The sequence below is a fragment of the Bos grunniens genome, chromosome 18, assembly GCF_055505025.1.
Source record: "Bos grunniens cultivar Pamir isolate PY7600 chromosome 18, Bosgru_T2T1.0, whole genome shotgun sequence".
In the NCBI taxonomy this organism is placed as follows: domain Eukaryota; kingdom Metazoa; phylum Chordata; class Mammalia; order Artiodactyla; family Bovidae; genus Bos; species Bos grunniens.
In genome coordinates, this window is record NC_141182.1 from 56,109,158 (window position 1) to 56,126,638 (window position 17,481).

Consider the following 17,481-nt stretch of genomic DNA (forward strand, 5'->3'; position numbering starts at 1 on the left):
GGCTCCTCCGTCCATGGGATTTTCCAGGCAAGAGTACTGGAGTGGGGTGCCATCGCCTTCTCCGAAAATAGTAGCTACCTACCCACAACTCTACCTACCCACAACTCTCTCCATCAAACCTACTTTTATTTTTCTTCATAGCATTTCTCACCTCCTGATGTGATTATCTCTTGACGGTTAGTCTAGTCACATCTAACCGTGCTCCCCACCCCACTGCTCTGTTCCCAACAAGTGGATGGTGCTTTACCTCATATCTAGGGCCACTTTCCTCTCTGTTCTCTGTGCTTCCACCACTCTGACCTGTTGTTGGCTCTTCAAATGCTCTACAAGAGAATAGAAAAGGAAAAAAACAAGATGTGGAAGAGGGGAAGAGAGGGAACTGGAGTTTTCTTTCAAAGGAGGAAAGAGTATGCCACCCAAAAGCAGAGGCAGCGAGTAGGTGCCAAGACAGCACAGGCACATCTAGGGCACAAGGATAAATCAACTGTGAGACACACTGTTTCCAAAGAGTTCTTAAGTAGCTCAGGAAATGCTTACATTTCAATGATAGGTTAAAAAAAAAAACAACTCAGATATAAATTTCCATCTTTAGTTCTATTTCTACTACATTTTAAAATGCAATGAAAAAAAAAAATAAAATGCAATGAAAAAAAAAGAATTAAAAAAACGCAAAGAAAGTCCAAAAGAAAATACATTAATATATAGAGGACAAGGATTATAGGTATTTTTCTAGCCTTCCCTCTGATTTTAAATCAGTCTAGTAAATTTTCTAAAAGTGTTACTTAATTATCAATAAAAATATATATCAATAAATAAAAACTAAAAATAAAATGATGATACTGGACACAGAAGTCAAATTGAAAGAGCTCCCATCAGCCAAATCTTGGACAACTGGAGCATCAAGATAAATAATAACAGATAAGAACACACAGAATAAAATAAGAATCTATGAATCCACAGTGATATAAATAAGGAAAAGGAAAATCTCTTCCTTACAGTAAAATGCAAACTAATAAATGCATAGGAATGATGAAATTAGAAAATTATCATTCGCCATGAGTAATAATTGACTCAAGCAATAATTGTTAATCATTGCTCACACAAGAAAGTTTGACAGGGACAGAAATGAGTGCTTAGTATTAATGTGTCTCCCCACAGGATACTCTCCTCCCCACCAAATAGAAAAATAGTATCTTTACAGTCTTAAACACTACCTTAACCACATAGTGAAAGTCAGTTGATACCATCTGCTTCCCGATCTGAGGCGCTGAGAAGAACACAACATCATTTCAGTGGTATTCTTGCCAAAAATGTGCGACCAGAATCTAATCATGAAGAAATAGCAAACTGACGGACATTCTATAATGTAACTGACCTCTAGGCATTAAAAATGTTGAAGTCAGGAAGACAAGAAAAGACAAAAGAATTTTAAGTCCAAAATTACAATTGTAAGCCTGAAATTATGTCAAAATAAAAAATTAATGCTGGAACTTGAAAAACATCTGGGTTGGACTTCTAGTGTCTGATTCTCATGTAAGGGGCTTGTAAGGAGGGCCTGCCACTCCATCTTAATAAGCAAAAAATCTGAACAGACTGAAAAACCAGCAACTCTTGTTGGATCCCTAAGGGAAGTGAGGACAGAGGGAAAATCACTGCCCTTAAGACTGGAGAGACAGATAGGCAAATACAAAAATTCACTGAATAACAGAATATCAGAGGAAAAAATCCCCTTGGGTTTCCAGCAAGGGAAGGGGAAAAAAGAACCATGTTAGTGTTATCGTATTTTCATAATTTAAAAATGAAGAAAAAGAACCATTTTGAAGCACTCTAGAATACTCTGTTCTTAATGATGCCTCCCCTCAAGAGAAACTAGTTAACCAGAGCCTCATCTGTTAATATCAGAGTCAAATTGACCTAGGGTAAGGAAATACCCAACTCCAGCCCACTCTAGACACCCTGTCTCACCTAAAAGAGAAGGGGAAAAACAAAAACCTGAGAAACATTTGTTAAGTTCACAGTCCAGAAACACAGGCACTAAAAGACTGAGATCTAGTCACAGGATTATTGAACATTTCCCCTCGTCCTACAACTCACCACATTACTAAAGGCTGATTTATAGTAGTTTACCATTACAGCAAGTTCAGGCTATCAAGGTAAAAATTAAAAGGCATACCAAAAAGTAAAAAAACACAATTTGAAGAGAGAACAAGGATTAACCAGACATGGTTAATTAACTAACCAGACATGGTTGAGATGTTGAATCATCAGACCAGGGATTTAAAATAACTATGAGTAATATGTTAACGGTGCTAATAGATTAAGTAGACAGCACACAAGAACAGATGGGTAATGTGAGCAGAAAGATGGAAATCCTACGAAAGAACCAAAAAGGACTGACAGAGATTTAAAAATACTGTAACAGAAATGAAAAATATTTTTGATGGGTTTTATTTGTAGACCAAACATGGCTGAGAAAATCATCTCTGAGCCTGAGAATATCTTGAATAGAAGCCTCCAAATCTGAAAAGCAAAGAGAACAAAGACTGAAAATCAGCAGGCAGAAAATAAGTAAAGATATAGTTAAACTCACCACCACCACCAATCAAAAGGATATAATTGGCGTTTACAGATTACTTCCTCCAGTAACAGCAGAATACACATTTTTCTCAAGTTCATTCACCACAACAGACCACATTCTGAGCCATAAAACACCTTAACAAATTTCAGATTTGTTATTTGAAGTCATACAATGTCTGCTTTCAGTCCACAATCAAATTAAACTAGAACTAGATGAAATAGACTGATTCTTTGAAAGACACAGTCTTCTAAAACTCATACAAGAAGAAACAATCTAAATAGGTCTGTCTCTATTAAATAAGTTCAACAAATAATAACCTTCCAAAACAGAAAGCACAAGAACCAGATGGGTTCACTAATGAATTCTACCAACAATTTAGGGAAGAAATTATACTGATTTTCTACAATCTCTTGGAGGATAGAAGCAGAGGGAATAATTCTATGAGACCAGCATTACCTAGACACCAAAACAAAGATATTACAGAAAAAGAAAACTATTAATTAATATCTCTCATAAACATAGGTGCAAAAATCCTCAACAAAATATTAGCAAATACAACCCAACAATGTATAAAAAGAATTATACATCATGACCAAGTAGGACTTATCCCATGTATCCCATGTATACAAGGCTGAATGAATACAACATTCAAAAGGCAATTAATGCAACAACAGGCCCATGAAAAGATGCTCAACATCATTAATCATTAGAGAAATGCAAACCAAAACTATAATGAGGTACCACCTCACACCAGTCAAAATGGCTATCATTAAAAAAATCTACAAATAACAAATGCTGGAGAGGGTGTAGAAAAAAGGGTCTCTACCCCTCCTACACTGTTGGTGGGAATGTAAATTGGTGCAATCACTATGAAAAACAGTATGGAGGCTTCTCAAAAAACTAAAAATAAAGTAGCCATATGATCCAGGAATCTTGCTCCTGGGCATATATCCAGACAAAACTATAACTCAGAGAGATACATACATGCACTCCAATGTTCATAGCAGCACTACTTACGAGAGCCAAGACATGGAAGCAATCTAAATGTCTATCGACAGATAAAAGCATAAAGAAAATGGTATAAATACACAATGGAATACTACTCAGCCATAAAAAAGAAAGAAAGAATGTCATTTAATGGGTGGACCTAGAGATTATCATGTGTGTTTAGTTGTTCAGTCGTGTCCAACTCTGCGACACCACGGACTGCAGCCCACCAGGCTCCTCTGTCCATGGGGATTCTCCAGGCAAGAATACTAGAGTGTGTTGTCATGCCCTCCTCCAGGGGATCTTCCCAACCCAGGGATCAAACCCAGGTCTTCCACACTGCAGGCAGATTCTTTACCTTCTGAGCCACCAGGGAAGCCCAAGAATACTGGAGTGGATAGTCTATCCCTTCTCCAGGGGATTTTCCCAACCCAGGAATCAAACCAGGTCCTCCCGCATTGCAGGTGGATTCTTTACCAGGTGAGCTACCAGGAAGCCCAGAGATTCTTTACCAGCTGAGCCCAGAGATTACCAACTGAGCGACCAGGGAAGCCCAGATAAGCGTAAATCAGAAAAAGAAAGACAAATAACATAGGATACCATTTATATGTGAAATCTATCAATAAAGTAAGACACAAATGAACTTATCTATGAAACAGAAACAGATTCACAGACACAGAGAACAGACATATGGCTGCCAAGGAGGAGATGGGGTGGGGGAGGATAGGACTGAGAGTTTGTAATGAGTAGATCAAACTGTATATGAAAACCATATACAAGATGAATAAATAACCATGTCCTATTGTATGGCACAGGGGACTATATTCAATATCCTGTGATAAACCCTAATGGAAAACTATATGAAAAATATATATGTGTGTAACAGGATCACTTTGTTGAACACCTGAAACTTAAAATTTTTTAAAAATAAAATTGTCAAGCAGAACTGCATTAAAATTCACTGCATGGTCTAGTGATAGAACAAAGAGTCAGTAAACTTCAAGATGCACTCATATAAATCATCTAATTTCTGAAAGAAAAAGAGGGAGGAAAATATGAAAGTCATAGTCTTAGGGACCTGGGTGGCCAATCAAAAGATCTAACAATGGATAAGCAGAGGCGTTAAAGGAGAGAAAAGAATGAAAATAGGTCAGAAAAACATATTTGAAGAAATAATGGCAGAAAACCTCCCAAATTTGGTGAAAGAGATAGATTTTTATTTAAAGAAGCTTAAAGAGTACCACATAGGATAAACACAAAGAGAAAAATGTCTAATATGAGCACAGTCAATCTGCTGGAAATCAAAGATAAAGAGAAAAATCTTGAAAGCAGCCAGAGAAAAAGAACATATTACATACAAGGGAACAATACTAAATACTATGTACTTGTCATCAGAAGTTATGGAGGCCAAAGGGAATGGAATAATATTTTCAAAGCACAAAAAAAGGGGAAAAAAAGACTGCCCATCAGAATTCTATAATCAATAAAAATATCCTTAAAAAAAAAAAAAAGAAGCCGCAGACTTCCCTGATGGTCCAGTCGTTAAGAATGGACCTGGCAATGAAGGGGTCACAGGTTCAATCCCAGGTCCAGGAAAATCCCAGATGCTGCAGGGCAGCTAAGCCTGTGGGCCACAATTACTGAAGCCTGTGCGTCCTAGACGACTCCGCAACAAGAGAAGCCACCACAACGAGAAGCCTGTGAACAGCAACTAGAGAGCAGCCACGGCTCAGGGTAACTAGAGGAAGACCACAGGCAGCAACAAAGACCCAGCACAGCCAAAAATAAACAAATAATTAATTTAAAAAATAGATTAAAAAAATTTTTTTAAGTTTGTTCTTTAAAAAGGAGACAAAACAAAAACATATTCAAATAAAGAAAGATTCAGAGAATTCATCACAGCAGACCACAAAACAAAAGATGATGAAATTAGTTCTGAGAATGAAGGTAACAATATCAGAGGGAAATTCAGATCTTCAAGAACAAATAAAGAATGTTGGAGATAGTATGTATGTGGGAAATAGTAAAACTATATTTTCCCCTTCTTTAAAATACATGTGAATTTTTAAAACAAAACTTACTTGTGAATTTTTAAAACAAAATTATGATTTTAAAAAACAAAAATTATAATTGTACCAATCATAAAGAAGAACAAAATAATGCCATTTGCAGCAACATGGATGGACCTAGAGATCATCATACTAAGTGAAGTAACTTAGACAGAGAAAGACAAATATATGGTATCACTTATATTTGGAATCTAAAAAATGGTACAAATGAACTTATTTACAAAACAGAAATAGTGTCATAGAAAACAAACTTATGGTTACCAACGGGGGAAGGGAGGGACAGATAAATTGGGAGATTAGGACTGACGTATACACACTACTATATATAAAATATATAATTAATAAGCGCAGGGAACTTTACTTAATACTCTGTAACGATGTATATGGGAAAAGAATCTAAAAGAGTGGATATATATATATATATATATGTATAACTTATTGAGAGTCCCTTGGACTGCAAGGAGATCCAACCAGTCCATCCTAAAGGAGATCAGTCCTGGGTGTTCATTGGAGGGACTGATGTTGAAGCTGAAACTCCAATACTTCGGCCACTTGATGTGAAGAGCTGACTCATTTGAAAAGACCCTGATGCTGGGAAAGATTGAGGGCAGGAGAAGAAGGGGACAACAGAGGATGAGATGGTTGGATGGTATCACCGACTCTATGGACATGGGTTTGGGTGGACTCTGGGAGTTGGTGATGGACAGGAAGGCCTGGAGTGCTGCAGTTCATGGGGTCACAGAGTAGACACGACTGAGCGATTGAACTGAACTGATTCACTTTGCTATACAGCAGAAACTAACACAATATTATAAATCAACTACACTCCAATAAAAATTAATTAGAAAACAAAAAGTTTATAAGTTGTAGGTTTTATACTGCATAGTAGATGTAAAACACATTGAAAGCAGGGGGGCATACACTGGACATATACAATTGCAAGATATCTACATTATATATGAATTGATAAAATATTCTCTCTAAACAGACTATAAAAACTTAAGAATATGACTTGTAATCCCTAGACAACTGCTAAATAAATGTTACAAAGAGTTACAGTTACCAAGGCAAAAGATAAATTAAAATGAATACTAAAAAACTATTCAAACTATCTAAAAGAAGATAGAAAGGAAAAATGGAAGCCTAAAATGGACAAAAAGAAAAATAATGAAATGGAAAACTAAAATCCAACCATATCATTTACATTAAAGGTTTTCAATTTAAGCATTCCAATTAAAAGGCAAAATTTGTCAGGATGAATAAAAAAGCAAGACCCAATTATATGCTGGTGAACAGATATGCTGTTAAGTTCAAAGATACAGATAGATGAAAGTAAATTACTAGAAAAAGTTATATCATGCAAAACTTTTTTCGAGTAGGTGAGTCTTTATTTTTCGCACACCATTCTCAAACACTATCGTGTATGTGCGTGTGCGCTCAGTCACTCGGTCATGTTCCACTCTTTGTGACCCCACAGACTATAGCTTGCCAGTCTCCTCTGTCCATGGAATCTCCCAGATAAGAAGGACTGGAGTAGGTTACCATTTCCTTTTTCAGGGGATCTTCCCGAGCCAGGGATTGAACCCACAATGGCAGGCGGATTCTTTACCACTGAGCCACCAGGGAAGCCCAGTGGCCCTATTAGTATAACAAAATTATGTTTGAGATAAAGAATATTATCAGATAGAAAGAAGGACGTTTATTCATAATAAAAGGTCAATTCATCATGAAGGTAATATTTACAAATGTGTTCAAACATAAAAGTCTCAAAATACATGAAGCAAAAGTTTACAAAAATTAAAGAAAAAATAAATTCCAAAATCATAATATTAATAGAAGTTAGCAGGAAAAAAGAAGATGAAAATATCAGTAAAGATGAAGATCCAAAAACGCTATCAGCAGCTTTGGCCTAACTGATATTTATACAATCTCAGAATTGCAGAACACATATCGACCATAAAACACATATCAATAAATTCTCAAGGATTAAAATCACACAGAGTATATTCTCTGACTACATGTTAGTAAATTTAAAATCAATAACCACATATTTAAGAAAACTTCAAATACTTGGAAATTGAAGAAAATTGGGACTTTCCTTGGTGGTCCAGTGGCTAAGACTCTGTGCTTCCAATGCAGGGGATCCAGGATTCAATCCCCAGTCAGGGAAGTAGATTCCACATTCTGCAACTTAAGATCCTGAATGCCACAACAAAAATCAAAAGTCCTGTGTGCCACAACTGAGACTTGGCAAAGCCAAATAAACAAAATATTTTTTAAAAGAATATATTACTAAACAATTCAGAGGTCAAAGAATAAATCACAAAGAAATTATAAAAATTTTAAAACTAAAGGATAATAAAATTATAAAATGCCAAAATTTGTGGAATATAGCAAAAGCAATGCTCTGAGAGAATTTTATAACTTTACACGCTGATATTAGAACAGAAAAGAGGTTTAAAGCCATTGTCTGAGGGACTTCTCTGGTGGTCCGGTGGTTAAGAATCCACCTGCCAACGCAGTGGACACTGGTTCAATCCCTGGTCCAGGAGCTCAAATCCCACATGCCATGGGGCAACTAAGCCCATGTCCCACAACTACTGAGCCCACGTGCCATACAGCCCATTCTCCACCATAAGAGAAGCCACCACAATGAGAAGCCTGGGCACCGCAACTAGAGAGTAGCCCCTACTCACCATCACTAGACAAAGCCCGAGTGCAGCAACGGAGAACCCGAGCACCACCCTGAAGACCCAGTGCAGCCAGAAATAAATAAATAGAGGACGGAACAGAAAACAGACTACTGATGAAAGTAAGAAAGCCAAAACTGGTTCTTTGAAATGATCAACAAAATGGGTAAACCCCACAACAGATTGATGGGACAAAAAGAGATATGCACATCACCAATATCGGGAATGAAAGAGGATTATTACCGCATATCCTATAGACATTGAAAGGATAACAAGAAAATATTTCATGCCAACAAACAACTTAGATGAAATGGGGGAATTCCTTAAAAATACAACTTAACAAAACTGATATCCAATGACATGGGAAATCTGTATAGTCCTATGACTATTAAATAAATTGCATTCCTTATCAAAATCCCTCCCACCAAGAAAATTCCAGGCCCAGATGGTTTCAATTAGTGAATTTCATAGAATATTGGAAGAAAAAAAATAACACCAAGTATAAGTACTTCTGAAAACAGAAGAGGAAACACTTCCCAGTCCATTTTATAAGGCTGCTACTGCTAAGTCACTTCAGTTGTGTCTGACTCTGTGTGACCCCATAGACGGCAGCCCACCAGGCTCCCCCGTCCCTGGGATTCTCCAGGCAAGAACACTGGAGTGGGTTGCCATTTCCTTCTCCGTTTATAAGGCTACCATCACCCTAATAACTAAACTTGATAAAGATATTAGTAAAAGAAACCATTTAAGACAAATATCTTCATGAACATAGATGAAGACAAAAATCCTCAACAAAAACTACAAATGAATCCTGAAATATACAAAAGGGGTAATAACTAATGATAACATGGAGTTTGTCCCAGAAATGCATGGTTGATTTAACATACAAAAGTAGCAATGTAGGGAACTTCCCTGGCAGTCCAAAGCTTAAGATTCCGTGCTCCCAATGCAGGTGTGCTGCTTTGACCCCTGACTGGAGGACTAAGATCCTGCACAGCCCACCACATGGCAAAAAAAGTAGCAATGTAATTCGGAAATAAACCCATAAGCATATGGACTTTGATTCTTGAAATAGAGTACAAAGACATCCAACTGGAAAAGAAAGGTCCTTTCTGGAATAACTGAATTATACAAATAGGGAAAAAAAGAATGAAACTCAAATCCTATTTCATGCTATACACAAAGACTAATTTTATATGAATCATCAATCTAAATGGAAAATCTAAAACTAAAAAGCATTTAAAAGAAAACCTAAGAGCCTCAGTCAGGCACGGAGTCACTTGTGGAAGGAACATCGTGATGGTTGCCCAAGGAGAACCCAAAGTTCAGTTCAAACTTATAATGGTTGGTGATGGTGGTACTGGAAAACTACATTCATGAAACGTCATCTGACTGGTAAATTTGAGAAGTATGTAGCTACCTTGGGTGTTGAGGTCTATCCTCTCTTGTGTTCCATACCAACAGAGGACCGATTAAGTTCAATGTATGGGATACAGCCAGTCAGGAGAAATTTGGTGGACTGAGAGATGGCTATGATAGACAAGCTTAAAGTGCCATTATAATGTTTGATGTAACATCAAGAGTTTACTTACAAGAATATGCCTAACTGGCATAGAGATCTGGTACGAGTGTGTGAGAACATCCTGATTGTGTTGTGTGGCAACAAAGTGGATATTAAGGACAGAAAGGTTAAGGCAAAGTCAATTCTCTTCCACCAAAAGAAGAATCTTCAGTACTATGACATTTCTGCCAAAAGTAACTACAACTTGGAAACTCCCTTCCTCTGGCTTGCTAGAAAACTGATTGGAGACCCTAACTTGGAGTTTGTCGCTGTGCCTGCTCTTGCCCCGCCAGAGGTGGTCATGGACCCAGCCTCAGCAGCACAGTACGAGAGTGATTTAGAGGCTGCTCAGACAACTGCTCTCCTGGATGAAGATGATGACCTGTGAGAAAGTGAGGCTGGGGCCCAGCGTCAGAAGTCTAGTTATATAGGCAACTGTCCTGCGATGTCAGCGGTGCAGCGTGTTTGCCACTTTATTAAATAGCTAAGCAGAACGTGTGCTTAATCTTTGGATGCTTAAGGAGATGGATGGGCTTTGGAGTGAATGTGGCAGTTTAAAAAAAAAAAAAAACCTTCATTTTTTTTTTGACCTGCATATTTAGGTGTTTTGGAACACAGTTGTTTCCTCCTTGAGTTTCAAATATAAGACTGCTATAGTCACATGACAATACTGAGAAGTGGAACCTTGTTTGTTATTGTCATTCCCATTCCTTTTCGTTTAGAATCAGAATAAAGTTGTATTTCAAATATCAAAAAAAAAGAAGAAGAAAACATGAGAGAGTACCTTTATGACTTAAGGGTAGGCAAAAGTTTCAAATGTAGAACATAAAGTGCAATAATCTTTAGAATTAATCATTTAGATTTCACAAAGTTAAAAAACTCTGCTCATCAAGAAACTTAAGAAAATTAATAGGCAAAGTCAGAGACTAGGAGAAAATGATCCCGAGATACATAGATGACAAAAGACTTGTGTTTAGGGAATATAAAGAACTACTGCTTAATTAAAAGATATAAAACAGTAGTAGGGGTATAAGAGGTACAAACTACTATGTACATAATAAATAAACTACAAGTATATATTGTACAACACAAGGAATATAGACAATATTTTTTAATAACTGTATACCGAGTATAACCTTTAGAACTTGTGAATCACTATGTTGTACATTTGCAACTCATGTAATATATCAACTATATGTCAAATTTTAAAAGATGTACAATTAGGACTTCCCTGATGGTCCAGGTGTTAAGAATCCACCTGCTAATGAAAAGAACACAAGTTTGATCCCTGATCCTAAAAGATTCCACATGTCTCCAGGCAAATAGGCCCATGCACCACAACCACTGAGCCCACACACCCTAGAGCCTGTGCTCTGCAACAGGAGAAGCCACCAGTGAGAAGCCCTTGCGCTGCAACTAGAGAATAGCCTGTACAGCAATAGACCCAGCACAGCCAAAAATAAAAATAAATAATTAAAAATTATAAAAAAAAGAAAACACATAACCAGTATCAGGAATAAAAGAAGGGGACATTATTATAGATGCTGCAGATATTAAATAAATAATAATAATAAATATTAACATTATTGTACCAATAAATTTAAAAAATAGATGAGATACTCAAATACCTTTTAAAAATTAACCAAGGAAGTATCTCATGAAAAATAAAGAACCCCCAAAGTCCTGTAGCCATTAAATAACTTGAAAATCTTTTAAACACACATGTGTTCATGCACACACTTACACACATACATATACAAACCTTTCTAATACCAGGTTGTCAGCAATGGCAAATTTTACCAATGTTTAAGAAAGATATACTTGTCTATAAAACAGAAAGAGGAACACTCCCCAACTTATAAGACCACCTCAACCTTGATACCAAAATTTATCTGAAAATTTTGAGTTTCAGCCAAAAAATAGCTGAAATACTTCTGAATAAAAACAAAGTGAGAAGTCATGCTCTAACAAGTATTAAGTTTTGTTATAAATTTGTAGTAAGACAGTGTGAATGGATACAAGGACAAACAGCCTAGTGGAAAAGAATAGAGAGCCTAAAATTAGACCCATCCTTATACGGAGTCTGATACATGAGAGATATGCCTTAGCAGATCTGTGAGTAGGGGCTGAACTTCTCAATAAACGGTGCTGGACCAACTAGGCGTCCATATAGGAAAAAAAAAAAAAAGGCCCCTACCTCAAATGACTGTCCATGGGGTCGCAAAGAGTTAGATACAACTGAAGCAACTTAGGAAGCATCTCAAAGGGCGTGCAAAAATTAATCTCACGTGGAAGAAAGAAGTAAATTGGAAAAAAAATACTATAAAATTCTAGAAAAGAATGGAGGCTCACTGTTATACTACTCCAGGGAACAAAATTACTGATGATGCAAATGCTGCCCTTTAAAGCACAACACCTTGGTGTTTCTCGTAAAAGACACAATGACCATAAAATTTCAATTTGAGGACTTCCCTGGTGGCACAGTGGATAAGACTCCACCTGCCAATGTAGGGGACGGGAGTTCAATCCTGGGTTAAGGAAGAACCCACGGGCCATGGAACAACTAAGCCCATGCACCACAACTATTGAGCTTGTGCTCTAGAGCCTGGGAACCACAGCTACTGAGCCCATGTGCTGTAGCTACTGAAGCCTGCCCATCTAGACTCCATGCTCCACAACAAGAGAAGCCACCACAGCGAGAAGCCTTCATACAACGCAGGCCCAGCGCAGCCAAAAATAAAATAAACAATAAAATTATTTTTAAAACTTTCATCTGATACATTCTACTACATTAAAATTTAAAACGGCTTTTCATCAAAAGGCTCCAAAAGGAGAATAGAAAGAAAAACTGTAGAGTGGGAGAATATATCCACAACCTACATAACAACAAATGACTAATATTCAAAAGATATAAAGAACATTACAAATTAGGAAGAAAAGGACAGACAACCCAATAGGGAAATGGGCAGGGGGCTGAAGAAGCACTTCAAAAATACTGTATAATATTTAAATAAGTATTAAATAATTCATTTAATTAAATTATTCCAATAAATATTACAAATTCTATGTCATTAACAGTCAATGAAAGGTAATTAAAATAACAATGAAATACCACTGCACACCAACCAGATTGGGAAAAAAATGGAAAAGTTTAATAATATCAGGTGTTGATGAGATGTAAAACAACCAAAAAGTCTCATCCTTTGTTAATGTCAGTGTAAATGGTTATAACTACCTTGGAGAACAACCTAGTACCAGCAGTAAAACTGAATACACACACACACTACGGCCCAACAACTCCCAATGTATTCTCTAGAGAAACTCTTTCACTTGAGCCAAAGAATACAGTAATAATTAATGATAACATATTGTGCTTGCTTTATGTCGAGCACTGTTCTAAATGCTCTATATTTTTAAATTACATTACTCTTCACCATAACCATGTAAGGTAGGTACTATTATTACTCCCATTTTACAAAAGTGAAAAAATTGAAATACGAAGCAACTTCTTCAATTGTACACTACCGATGAGTGGTAGTCAGGATTTAACACAGTTTGGTTTCAGAAACAGCTCTTAACCAACTACATTCTTCTACTTCTCACAAGAATGTTTTCAGAAACATTATTCATAATTGTCACAAAGCTGAAAAACACAAGTGCCCATCAACAGCAAAATGCATAAATCATAGACTTTTCAATCAAAAGAATACTATCCATATGTGAAGAAAATAAAGGAACTACAGCTACATGCAACAGTATAAATAAATTTCACAATGTTGAGCAGAAGAAGCACAATATAAAATATTCTAGACAGAGAATCCATAGTTCTAAGTTGAAAACAGAAGCAAAATCATGGCAAAAGTATAAAGAAAATCAAGGAGATGATCAGCACAAAAGTCAGACTTGAAGTTATCTCTAAAAGGTAAGAAGGGACTATGAAATGATAATGACAGAAGATCTTCCAGAGCCATGGTAACATTTATTTCTTGATCTGGGTGGCAATTACACAGATATAAGCTTTATAATTATTCATTTAAAACTCTGTTTATACATTCTATGCCCTTTGGTGGCCACAGATTTCATGATTTAGAACGTTAGAAATAAAATATAAAGAAAAGAAGAAATGGCCAGAGAACAAGGAGAAACATCAGAAGGAAATGCTGTCACAAAAAGGAAAAAGTAGCAAAGAACTTCCAATTATCAACACAATTCAAGTAAGATAAACCCTAAAGTGTATCCATAGGGAATTCTTTCATTTGGGTTTTTTTTTTTAAGTGACTTTTATTCTTTAAAGGTAGTTAAAAACCCATGTAGCATATTAGGTTATCAAATGTTAAATCATTCATAACAGTATGTGTCTTAGTACTTCTTACTTTTTTTTATTTTAATTGGAGGCTAATTCCTTTACAGTATTGTGGTGGTTTTTGCCATACAGTGCCATGAATTTGCCAGGGCTGTACATGTATCCCCCTGCCTCCCCTCACCCCATTCCCACCTCCCTCCCCATCCCATCCCTCTGGGCTGTCCCAGTGCACCGGCTTTGAGTGCCCTGCTTCATGCATTGAACAGAAATCTTAATTCGATTTGTTCAAAAATTAACCAAGTTGAGGAAGCTGGAGATATTTCTCAGATAGCCGGCAGCTTACCTAAGAAAGGCAAATCTTCACTATTACCAGATGGTTTGCCAGCAACTGAAATGAACCATAACTCAAATAACAGGAAGTACTTCTGATCCCCCGTACTTCTGATCCCCCGTACTTCTGATCCCCCTAATTCTTGCTAACACTGACCCTGACACTGAGTTCCACTAAAAAAAGGAAAACTGTGTTTATGAAAAATAAATCCACCTTTCCTAAAAACATTCAAAAAGCGTAAACTGGTCAATTTACCAGAATCTATAAGTTTTCTGGTAAATTGGTAAATTTGACTCTTACTGAGAGAAGTAATTTTGGGCGAACAGATTCTGCAAACGGGCCACCTGCAACCCCCCCTGAAAGCCCCTTTGTGTTCTAGCAGCCGAGAGGCCCTGATGGTGGCCCAACGCCTGAGACCCTACCTCATCCTTCCCGGCAGACTCTCCTCAACCACTGCTTCCAGGGAGCTCTCGGAGCTCCTGGAAGTGCCCCTTTACCTCTGTCCCTGTAACTATAAACCCCAAAACGAAAGGAAGGAGCTGGTGTCCAGCTTCCTCAAGAAAAAAGCAATAACTTCGTCCCCAACAGGCCGGTGAAGGCCCGGTCTCTGCAGCCTGGGGGCCTGAACCCATTGGCTTCCCTGTTTGGGCGGGGACCGCGGCCTGCGGGTCGCGACTTGGGACGGCCTCAAAGTCGAATCTGGTGAGCGAAGGGGCTGACACCAGTTTCCCAGGTTCTAGGGGAGAAAAAAGGAGGGTCCTCTCAGGCCGTTTGACCCCTCAGCTCCACAGAGCCCGGGCAGTCTGGGAGGCTCCGGACGGTGGCCAGTTATCCCTTGGCTGAGTCCGATGACCTCAGGGCATGACGTCCAACCTCACACACCCGAGATTTATGAACGTTTCAGGGATCCCATAGGCGCCAATTTCACCTCACCCTCGAGGCCTGGGCTCTTCAGTCTGGTCAGTCAGGCGAAAATGAGGGTGTACAAGGCTCAACTGAGAAGCTTAGCGACCGAGGCCTCAGGCCCCACAGGCCTCATCTCGCGACGCTCCTCGCTCTACCTCTAGGCGCCTTTCCCGCATTCTTCTGCGCGCATGCGCGTCCCGCGTGCAGGCGCGAGCGACTCCGTGCCTCCGCTCTTTTCAACAGCTATCTCCCTCCCTGTACATGTAAGTGCATGTACCCACATGCGCCTACTTCCACGCATACGTCCGTCCATCCCGCCTTTCCTTATGTTCCCATTTAGACAGGGTGCCCAATCCCTTCCCTTTCTACCTCCTGGCACTGTTCAGTCCAGGCTCTAAGGCCAGTCCCTAGTCTGGAGCACTGGCTTCACTTCCACTTCCCTGAGTAATGTGGAAGCAAGGGTGAGGTGGAATCGTTCTTCACATTCATTTCTTCTTGCCTTCTAACCTTTTGACAGTAATACTTAAGGCTTCCATACTACTAGCCAAACCCTAAATATATGTCCTATAAGACAGATGGGGATCTTGCCTTCAGAGTTCAGTAATATGCTGTGCTTACAGAGAAGATTCTAAAACCCAAGATTTACTCAAAATTTCTGGTCTTAGGACTGCTTTGATATTCTTAAAAATGAAGGACCTCAATTATTTTTGTGGGTTATATTTATATAGATTGTGTTTATGTGAGCTATATCTATCAATATTAAAATGAGAAATTTCTGAAATATGTATTGGCATCATAACACAAAAATCCATTGCTTTAACATAAATAACATCTTTAATAACTAATTTCCACACCAAAAATAACAATCCCAAAGAAGGGCAATGCCAAAGAATGCTCAAACTACCGCACAATTGCACTCATCTCACATGCTAGTAAAGTAATGCTCAAAATTCTCCAAGCCAGGCTTCAGCAATACGTGAACCGTGAACTTCCTGATGTTCAAGCTGGTTTTAGAAAAGGCAAAGGAACCAGAGATCAAATTGCCAACATCCACTGGCTCATGGAAAAAGCAAGAGTGTTCCAGAAAAACATCTATTTCTGCTTTATTGACTATGCCAAAGCCTTTGACTGTGTGGATCACAATAAACTGTGTAAAATTCTGAAAGAGATGGGAATACCAGACCACCTGACCTGCCTCTTGAGAAATTTGTATGCAGGTCAGGAAGCAACAGTTAGAACTGGACATGGAACAACAGACTGGTTCCAAATAGGAAAAGGAGTACATCAAGGCTGTATATTGTCACTCTGCTTATTTAACTTATATGCAGAGTACATCATGAGAAACGCTGGACTGGAAGAAACACAAGCTGGAATCAAGATTGCCGGGAGAAATACCAATAACCTCAGATATGCGGATGACACCACCTTTATGGCAGAAAGTGAAGAGGAACTAAAAAGCCTCTTGATGAAAGTGAAAGTGGAGAGTGAAAAAGTTGGCTTAAAGCTCAACATTCAGAAAACAAAGATCATGGCATCTGGTCCCATCACTTCATGGGAAATAGATGGGGAAACAGTGGAAACAGTGTCAGACTTTATTTTGGGGGGCTCCAAAATCACTGCAGATGGTGACTGCAGCCATGAAATTAAAAGACGCTTACTCCTTGGAAGGAAAGTTATGACCAACCTGGATAGCATATTCAAAAGCAGAGACATTACTTCGCCAACAAAGGTCTGTCTAGTCAAGGCTATGGTTTTTCCAGTGGTCATGTATGGATGTGAGAGTTGGACTGTGAAGAAGGCTGAGCACCGAAGAATTGATGCTTTTGAACTGTGGTGTTGGAGAAGACTCTTGAGAGTCCCTTGGACTGCAAGGAGATCCGACTAGTCCATTCTGAAGGAGATCAGCCCTGGGATTTCTTTGGAGGGAATGATGCTGAAGCTGAAACTCCAATACTTTGGTCACCTCATGCGAAGAGTTGACTCATTGGAAAGGACTCTGATGCTGGGAGGGATTGGGGGCAGGAGGAGAAGGGGATGACAGAGGATGAGATGGCCG

General features: G+C 38.3%; 1 protein-coding gene and 1 pseudogene across 2 annotated transcripts in view; one reads left to right on the top strand and one right to left on the bottom strand.

Moving 5' to 3' along the window:
- The window catches only part of SLC6A16 (solute carrier family 6 member 16), a 42,533-nt gene extending 26,955 nt beyond the window's left edge, over positions 1–15,578 (bottom strand). Inside the window, exons 1-2 of one of the 2 annotated variants that reach the window (XM_086353545.1) lie at positions 15,453–15,578; positions 248–323 (exon numbers count right to left, since the gene is read on the bottom strand). In XM_086353545.1, the coding sequence (XP_086209671.1) occupies positions 248–252 (5 nt within the window). In that variant the 5' untranslated portion in view covers positions 253–323; positions 15,453–15,578. Of the gene's footprint in view, positions 1–247; positions 324–15,452 lie in introns of those variants that run through there. The other variant, XM_086353546.1, reaches the window with a different exon arrangement.
- LOC147354218 (GTP-binding nuclear protein Ran-like) lies at positions 9,624–10,273 on the top strand (annotated as a pseudogene).
- Positions 15,579–17,481: the final 1,903 nt, after the last annotated feature.